Source organism: Centroberyx gerrardi, chromosome 4 (genome assembly GCF_048128805.1).
Source record: "Centroberyx gerrardi isolate f3 chromosome 4, fCenGer3.hap1.cur.20231027, whole genome shotgun sequence".
Classification (NCBI taxonomy): Eukaryota; Metazoa; Chordata; class Actinopteri; order Beryciformes; family Berycidae; genus Centroberyx; species Centroberyx gerrardi.
The window spans coordinates 25,590,049-25,600,048 of record NC_136000.1 but is presented as its reverse complement, the minus strand read 5'-3'; the positions used below and the strand labels follow the sequence as shown (position 1 = coordinate 25,600,048).

At 43.2% G+C, this 10,000-nt stretch overlaps 1 protein-coding gene across 1 annotated transcript in view; it reads left to right on the top strand.

Moving 5' to 3' along the window:
- Positions 1-10,000, top strand: part of peds1a (plasmanylethanolamine desaturase 1a) — a 35,434-nt gene that overhangs the window by 14,298 nt on the left and 11,136 nt on the right. Inside the window, exons 2-3 of the mRNA XM_071904544.2 lie at positions 5,464-5,583; positions 6,113-6,204. Of these exons, the coding sequence (XP_071760645.1) occupies positions 5,464-5,583; positions 6,113-6,204 (212 nt within the window). The remainder of the gene's footprint in view (positions 1-5,463; positions 5,584-6,112; positions 6,205-10,000) is intronic.

The following is a 10,000-nucleotide window of genomic DNA, read 5'->3' as shown; positions in this document are numbered from 1 at the left end:
AGGTGACCAAAAAAGTCAAGTTCGGACACTGCTGACTGGCGGTCATATAGTTTACTCACCTAGTTCCAGCTCATGATTATCTACATTAAAAAAGTTTCATTAATAAACAGAATATCTCTAAAAGCTACAGTATGTTTTGTCAGTGTGTTTCAGTGCTGTCCTTGGAAACAGGGCTACCATATCTTTTCCAAACAGCTTGCATTGTGCGACACAGCCTTTTCTCTTAATATACAGACTTCTGCTGGCAAGAACAACTTTCTTTGCCTTTCTGACATTTCTAGCTTGTGTTCTGTTGTGCTGGCACATGGTGGTGGCTGATCAGGGAGCTGTTTAATATGCAACACTTCATTTACTTCAGTATTGATTTCCACTGGCTTTCACCTGGGCCACTGCAGACAATAACGCCACGGTGATGCCTCTCCACAGCGGCAGCCACCGCCACAGCAACTTTATGAATCACCTGAAATTACAGCACCGTTACCACTGACTTTATGAATACAGGCCTCAGTCTTTTAGCAGGGATAAATTCAATGCAGGATTCTTCCCACTTTGCATCAATCTTACTCAGTGGCCTATTGCAGATTTTTCCCAAAGATCTTTTTCTTGGAGTGATGCAGCAAGGTTGTAAAAGTGGCACTTGTGAAGGGAATTGTTCCTGCGGAGGAGAGATTTTCCTGTCATGCAAACAAACGTAATCTGGCTTTGAATCCAGCAGATCTGACTCCAGGACCGATCTGTGGCAACACACTTGCCACCGTGACTTTTTTGCACATTTTGTCATTTGTTTTCATTCACAGCAATCTGGATTAAAATTTTTGTTTATTTGTTTTTTATTTATTTATTTTGGTGGTGATTACATGAGCTTCACATCACGAGTATACAACACAACGCGTGACAATCCATTACACTCTCCGCCGTGTTAGCAGACAAAGACCAGGGAGAGGTAAAGTGGCCTAGTCTCTGTCTCCATTAGTCCATTAGTATTCTGGATGTGTTGCCTGCCTGCCCGCTGCCCGCCACTCATTCCCCAGACAGCGAATCAGCCGGCGTTGATTAATTTCAGCCTATTAGCACCCCTCGTTCCCCTCCCCCGGCTCCGCCCAGGTTAAATCCCCGTGCACACCCACGTGCACGCTCGCAGGCGGGGGGTGCGGCTGGGTGAGCGATGGCAGAGAGGTTGCCAGGGAGCCAGTTGTTGTCAGGACGATATTAATGAGTGCACCGCTCTGGCCCTAAGAGTGTGTGTAGATGTGTGTAGGTGTATGTGTGTGTGTATGCATGTGTGTGCCTAAGTGTATGTCTATAATTTTGGTGTTTGTATGCCAAGTGTAGACGTGTGTGTGTGTGTGTGTGTGTGTGTGTGTGTGCTGTAACAGTGCTTTGGAGTTTTAGATGGGCTACGAGTGCTGGGGCCTGTATGTGTGTGTGTGTGTGTGTGTGTGTGTGTGTGTGTGTGTGTGTTTTTGTGTGTGTGTTCATACATGATAGCATATGTCCGTTCATACATACATGCGTACATGTGCCTGTTTGTGTGTGTTTATGTATGTGTGTGAGATATCCAGCAATGCCATGGCCTGAGGGACAAGGGTTTGTGTGTGTGAGTGTGTGTGTGTGTGTGTGTGTGTGTGTGTGTGTGTGTGTGTGCGCGTGCGCGCTCTGCGGAGGCCTGTCCTAGTTTCCTTCCCCTCACCAGGGAGCCGGAGGATCCAAGGACTGACGCACATCACCTGACAGCCGCCCCACTGCTCCACGGCCCTGCACCGTGTGTGTGTGTGTGTGTGTGTGTATGTGTGTGTGTGTGTGTGTGTGTGTGTGTGTGTGACGGAGATAGAGAGTGTCTGAGTTTGTGTATGTGTCAGAGGATTGTGTGTGTGTGTGTGTGCACGAGAGAGAGAGTGTGAGAATGTGAGTTAGGTAATCCATTAGTTTTAGTATCATTGTGTGTGCGAGTGCGTATGTGTATGTTAACGCGCGCGCACGTGTGTGTGTGTGTGTGTGTGTGTGTGTGTTTGTGCTCACAGTGTGTGTGGGTGAAAGCGCAGAGAGAGAGTAGGAGAGAGTGAATTTTGGTGTACTGTTCCCTTGAGGTAGGTGTGTGTGTGTGTGTGTGTGTGTGTGTGTGTGCGTGCCTTGGGGCAGAGTGGAGAAAATGGTGTCACATGAAGCTTGGAGACAACAGAGCTAACTGTGCTCTACTTAACCTCACTATGGACTGGGGCTATGTGTACTAAAAACACATTACCTTAATGCAGTGAGCTCGGGCTATGTGCAGTAAACACATTACGTTAATGCACTGGGTTCTGTGCTACATGTAATAAACACATCATGGTAATCCACTGGGCTCGGGTTATGTGCAGTAAACACATGTTGTCATAATTCAGCGGGGCTCGGACTATGCGCGCTAGCGAGTACGCGTCTCTTACCGGGCCGAGGCTCTCCCCATAGGCGAGGGCTATGCAAATTACCATCAGATTATCTTAAATCTGTTTGACCTTGCCTGTAGCCCTGGGCTGACTGCATTATGGAGCCAGTAGCCCAGGGCTAACTGGGTTCTTGTGCTTCAGAAAGAAGTGGTTTGTTTGGGCAGCTTGGGACGGACAGGTCACTTTCCCGGGGCGCTGCATGTAAGCTTTTCTGTTGCCAAACGGCCATAGTTTTCAGTCACTGGCCACTTCAACCCCACACTTTCCCAGTGCTCCCATTTCCCAGTGATTGGACAAATGTCTAATTGCCTAAGTCACGCATCTTGTAGACTACTTGCAAATTCACCCAAAAACACATGACCAAGTAAATTGAGTTATATTTCCTCCAACCAGTAACTTTACTGGGAAGCATGAACCCGTCTGCCTTCAGCCATGGCTCAGCTGAAGCTGCATACTGGTGCATCTTTAAATGTGAACCCTGACAGTAACTGGGGGCTGGCCAGCCCCGACTGTGGAGCTTGGCCCTGGGCTAACTGTTTTCCTGTGAGAGGGCTCCAGATTACCCCGGGGCTTGGCTAAATAAGTCCAGGGCTAGTGTTAAGAAATCAGGCGTTAATGCTATGCACAATGCATTTGTCCTTCGTGCTTGCATGAATTACAGTATAGTCATACAGTATAATACAGTATGCATTTTGTGTAAGATGAATTCTGTTATCCAGCAGAATGGGTTCGTGCTAACATGGAGAGTCCAGCCCCTCTCTGCCCCCTGGCTGGTAGTTGTGTGTTTCAGAAAACAGACATGATTTGCCCCATCAGCCCTTTACAAGTTCTAACACTGTACGAAATGTTCTTTATTCCTCTGTTCAGTCTATCTGAATAAAGATGGATTTAATGTAGTTTCAGTTTTGTGTCTAAACAGGCTTTATTTTGTCATTTTAGTGACGTCATTTTGTCTTATTTTTGTCCAGGCACTTAAGTCTCATACTCTATTAACCACAGTGTAATGAGGCTAGCATTGGTTAACTTACTGCTGCATCATTAACTGACTAATGTTCTGCCATCTTATTATCCCTATATTTGGGGAGCAAATATAGCATACAGCTGATTACAAATGGCTTACCTCCTCAACATATGGTGTAGGCTATGTTTAAAACTGTCTCTTTATTCAGTTTGTTGGCAGACAGCGCGACTCAAAGGAAGACCGCAGCACAATGAATTGTTGTAGTTGACTTGTATAAACTACCCAAAATAAATCTTGTACATGGGCAGCTGTTAATTTACCTGGGTGGGACAGATCTAATCAATATGGGAAATAATAGAGAAAACACTTTAGTTGCAAAGGCATAAATGAATTTAGGAACCGAGCTTCACTCTACTCAGGAATTAGACCGTGTGTCTCTCACTTTCTGAGTTTGACACCATCTATTTTCAGAAGGTGAAGGGTCACATCTGATGATTCGTAAAATATCCATAATCCCATATTTCAGATCTCCCATGGCCGCTTCAATCCATACCTTATGAGAGGCTGATAGCATATTCATGGTCACTCAGGTCTATAGGCGCGCACACGCACAGTCCTGCCAGGTCTTGGGTGCTTTATTAAAAAAAAAAAAAAAAAAAAAACCTGTCATGAATTTCTTATAGGCTGCTAATGCTGCGTGATACATTAGGATCCGAACACATTAAAGTTTCAGAAGCACATCGGACTGGCAAAGAAAGGGAGAGAGATTAGGAGAAGGATGGAAGGAGACAAAATGAGACGGAAAGAACAAAAGAAAGTGACTTGAAAACGGAACAAAGATAGTTTATATCTGTACGTAGTTTATTTCTGTAAGTCGTGCGTTATGCTGATATCTAATATCCTGCTGATAGTGTCAGGTCAAGTAGTCAGAACAAAGGAAAGCAGGAGATAGGACAAGACATTCAGAGTGTTGGTGAATGCTGTGGGATAAGCTCATGAAAGACTAAAGACTACAATAGAAAAGAATAGTGTAAAAACGCTGCAATAGTCAGTGCTTTGCTACCTTATATGAGCTATAGTTCAGGTCCGTGTGTGTGTGTGCGTGTGTGTGTGTGTGTGTGTGTTCAATAATTTAGTATCTCTCTAATCTTTACTCTGTGCCCAATGGGGCCCGTGTGGCAGAAGGGTGATCTAAGTGTTGACCCCCCATCTCCCTCTCTCCCTCTTTCTCCCTCTCTCATAATATTGCTGATCTGCGAGTTTGGAGTACAAGTAGTTCTTGTAGTTAGTGTCTCTCTTTCTCTCTCTCTCTCTCTCTCTCTCTCTCTCTCTCTCTCTCTCTCTCTCTCTCTCTCTCTCTCTCTCTCTGGTCTTTAATACTGCTGACCTATGAGTTTGGCCTTGTCCCTCCAGATGCCTACCTCCCACCTCGAATGGCCTGTGTGTGTGTGTGTGCTGCGTCAGCATCAGTGTTCCACATATGAGAGGTCACGACCCCGCAGCCTGGAGTACACTTGTCTTCATCTGACTGATTACATATTAACACCCAGGACACACACACACACACACACACACACACACACACACTCTGTCACTGTGGTTGAATGTTCCTTTGACCCCTGGTATAAGAGTGACTTGTTCTCCCAGTGGTTGCTGGGACCTCACCCAGTTCATTAATACAACACACCAGAGCCTCACACCCTCTCTCCTCTCCTCTCCTCTTTTCCTCTGCTCTCCTCTTTTCCTCTCCTATCCTCTCTTCTCCTTTCCTCTCCTCTCATCTACTCTCCTCTCCTCTTTTCCTCTCCTCTCCTCTCCAATCCTCTCCTCTCTTCTCCTTTCCTCTCCTCTCATCTACTCTCCTCTCCTCTCATTTTCCCCCCTCTCTCTTCATCTCTCTCTGGGTTAGAAGTTACACTTTAGAGTTTGTCTTTAGAAATACATGATGTTGGATATGACCAGTGTGTCAAATCACTATAATCTTTATACTTGCATGAGGCTACGAATGGTCCTTCAAATTAAGAGAATTTGTTTTTGAATTTGTTGTGTGTGTGTGTGTGTGTGTGTGTTCTCCCCCAGGTAAGCGGCTCCAGGAGTGGGTGTGCGTGATTCTGTGCCTCTTCCTCTTCATCGTCAACTTCTCCTTCCTCCTCCTCCACTTCTCCACCGTTCACATCTACAGGATCATCCTCGGCATCGGTGAGTTGGGAATTGTTTTGCATAATAAGGTTTTTATCTTTTAAATTACCCATTTAACTTGTCAGCAAAGTAAAAAAAAAACAAAAAAACAAAAACAAACTAAGATTATACAATTTCCATAAGAATCCGCCACAATTATTCACTTATTACCAAATTCCACACTAAATGATTTGGATAATTAATTTTAAATAATTATTGCCATCTCACAGAAATTGGCAAGTTAAGATAAAGCTTCTGAAGGCCACCACACACACACACTCACACACACACACACACTCACACACACACACACACACACACACACACACACACACACACACACACACAGTATGCGCATACACTGCAAAATAGAACAGAAACATAGGGGCCTCAAGTCTTTACCAGCCAAGCCAACCCTATAATAAATCATTCTCCCAGCCCACATCGTACACCATGAGATTTTTGTCACGCAAAATATTGTATTTTGATATTTGGTTACACGTGTTGTTTGTTTTATTCTCCTTTCTCTCTGTCTGTGTCTGTCTGCCAGTCCTAGGGATAGTGACGGCCGACTTTGCATCGGGGATGGTGCACTGGGGGGCAGACACCTGGGGATCTGTGGACATCCCTATTATTGGCAAGGTGAACACACACACACACACACACACACACTCTTGGACTGCATTAAAAACAGCTTTTAGTAATTCTCCTACCACCGCAGCAATACAGAGTAAAGCCTCATATTTCCTCAGTTTCCCCTCAAATTCACAGTTAAATGACCATTGGGCCAAATACATTCTGGATTGGGGCTTTAACACAGGGAAAATCTTTTTTTATTTGAAAGTTTACACAGGCATACATATGCGTATATTTTTTATGACCCTAGAAAAATTCAAAAATCTAAAATATGTGATCCTTTTTTTTTTGAAAAGCTGACCTTTTGGACATTCAAATGTTGTGAAACAGTCAGAAACAGTTTACTTTGTGTTTAGTTCACTGGATTGAACAATCAGTTTTCTCTAGACTGAACTTTTTTATTCAAGGCCTCATAGTGTGTGACAACATGGGTTTTACATGCATTTTGAGACTGTAAAAATTGCTGTAAAAAAGCTTGCAGCCCATGCACATGTCAAATCCTTCAGGGATCTATGAGAATAGAGAATATCAGATGAACAAAGCTGCTGCAGCTCGTCTCGCTCCTCCAGCCGTCCGGCCCTCTCTCCAGAGGCTGCATTACCATGGCAGCTCCTGGCTGCACCTTATTCCCCCGTGCCCCAGGACCGCCACAGTGACCTGGCAACTAAATGTCACTGTCTCGCATAGGGAGACAATAAGGTCTAGAGTTCCCACCACACACACACACACACACACACACACACACACTCTGTAAAACACCTCACCTTCGACCTCAGAACCTGTCACCATACCTACAAAAGTGCAAAAAGAGGTGTACGCATGCATATAAGGCGCATAGATGCACACACAAACATGCGCTCACACACACACACACACACCAAATTCACTACATTAATGCACACACATATTTCCTCATTTCCCCACAACCAATTAGAGTAAAGGTTATCCTCATTTCAGCCAATTAAAATCAGGGCGATCAGGTGCTGTATGCAGATTGGTTGATGTGAACTTTGTTTTGATTAATGGGATGGGAGTTTTGTGTGTCATTGTGTGTGTGTGTGTGTGTGTATGTGTGTGTGTGTTTATGCACGTGCATGTGTATATTCTTCCTAATAAGAGATGAAATATCATTCAGTAGTAATTAAATTGTTGAAATGTTGAAGTTCATGTGTGTTTTGGGACCCGGAATGCCCTGATTATGATAATGATAGTTATCATATATACTGAACATCTGAAAATCTCAAACCACATAACTGTAGAAAAGGGAATATAATAGTTAATGAAGTGTTGTGATGTTCAAGTTAATTTCAAATAGCGCTGTTTTCGACATAGAAAAATACCGTTTTTATGAATAGGTATATTTATTGCTGTGTTGTGTTATATTCAAACACTGTATATTTGTTTTGGGGGGAAGAATTACCACCATATTTCCCAATGGTATTAAATATACTCTCACCTATTTCCTGACATGACTCTAAATGTTAATATTTCATGTCACAAACTATCCATGTTTCATGAGTTAATATTTATAAACAGCAGTTTTAAGGGTTTTGAGGCTTTGTCATTATGCATGTCACGGCTTTTAGATAACAAAGCCCATTACCGCGCTACAGTCTCACACTAAGTGACTCTAGACAATAAATTATGGACAATCTATTTAGCGTGATGAATGCCGCCGGATGATTTCATATTCATTTTTGATTCGATGTTGATTAAGCTTTAATGTCATATCTTGTCACGGCCTATTATCCTGCCGGTGTGTGTGTGTGACTCTGAACCCGGTGCCTTTTTGGTGTGTCGAGGGTGCTTTGGTGATTTTTGGGCGTTGTTGTCGATCCGATGCTTATAATGCTGTGTTGGCGTGATATTTAGATAACATCGCCTATTTTCTGTACGCGTGTTCTACCGTCATTCGTCTCCGAACAATGATTTCCGAGGCCTGTGTTGTTTTTTGTGTTTGTGGAAGGTACTATCTGGTTTGATGTTTATTTATGATGTGGTGTTTATTGGGGCTTGGGGTAGTTACTGGGACCAAAAGCACAGCGGCAGCCACAGATTTGCATGGCGGGTCGGACACTGTAGGAGACTTCTAATAAAGACTTTCACTGGAAGAGAAGAATGGACCTTCGCAGAGAACAGAGGGATGACAATAGGCTGGCAGAAAATAAAGTGTGTGTGTGTGTGTGTGTGTGTGTGTGTGTGTGTGGAGAGAGACGGAAAATAAACAAGGCCTGTGCTTCAATTGTGTTTTTGTGTGCACGCATGTGTGTGTGTGCGTGTGTGTCTTTAAAGACTGAGAATAAAGCAGGTCTGCACTCCCAGTTAATGTTATTTTGAATATCAAAGACGGCCGTGATGGAGGACACCTGAGGTCAGTGGTGGATGCGGTTATAAAGCTGGGACAAAACATCTGAAGCCAATGCTGTTTTGTTGTTTGTGTGTATGTATGTACTGTGTGTGTACATGTGTATGTCCTTGTTTTGTTTTATGTTGTTGCCCGGTGTCTTCATTTATCAAGACCTTTTTAAAAGAGTTTGGTCAGATTGTACTATGGACACCATGTTGAAGCCTCTATGCTAGACCTAACAAGTGCTACCTGCAGATAAGTAGTAATGCTCTCCATAAGTTCACCATAGTGGGAAGCTTAACACTCTAAAAGTCTGCTGCCATAGGATCATAAATGATAAGCAGGATCGCTACAGTAGCAGTGGCCATGGAGCAAGGCAGCGCTGCTAACATGGCTGCTGCTGGAAACTGCATTTGCAATACTCTCTGTCTAAGACCGTAGACACTACATGCAGCATGTAACTCTATGGAACAGGTAGTATTTTTAGTATGGTAGTATCCCATTCCGAATGCGGCCTAAGTCAGCCCAGTCCAATCAAAATGTCATAAACAATCAATTCAGGTTAAGGGCCTCCCAATCAACCAGTGTAGTATTATACAATAAATATCTAAGTCAAGTAAAGTTGATTTGCCCTTCATCACGAATCACTGACTCCCAAGGTCTTCAACGATAAACGAAAACTGTAAATGATAATGAAAATGGCACACTCGAACCTTAGACCCTAATTGAGGACAAGGAAAAACTCCCTCACAAACCTCATTAGGTAGAAAAAAGGAGGACAAATGAGCATATGCGCACAAACCAGGAAACACATAAAGCACCCATCATCAGCAGGAACCTGAGCTAGTGCTAATGAATCTAGCCTTACTCTATGAAGAGACTGAGTCACTCCCAGTAGTTGTGCAAAGCTAAGTTTGACCAAATGATGGTGAAAATAAACAGGTTTTAAGCCTGGATTTAAAGACATTTGCCTCTGTAATCGCAGCAGGAAGGCTGTTCCAAAGAGTAGCCAGTATGCTACCATCATTACAGGGTGGGAAGACTTCTTCACTGGCCACCACTCTATACAGTACCAATGTACAGTAGGATATATGAAGAATTTGGGGATCAATTTGGGACAATGGCACCATGTAATATGTGTGTCTCAGCAGGATATTTGAAGTAACAAAAATCCTAATTAACTGCATGTAATATATCATATCATATAATTGTCATATTCAACAAGTTATCCCCTAGATCGTCATTAGAAATTTCATTGCAATTATTTGCTTTAATTTGAATTAATCAAAAAGCCCTTTAGACCATCTTGAAGAGTGCAGTACATTTTCCCAGTAGTATTCAAACCTTAGTGAGGCTTTGGGATATGCTGTTTTTTTTTTTTTTTGTCGTCATCATGTCATTGAGCTTTAATTGACTCAACAAGGATTGTCCTCTAATGACATCACTTTGAGGACA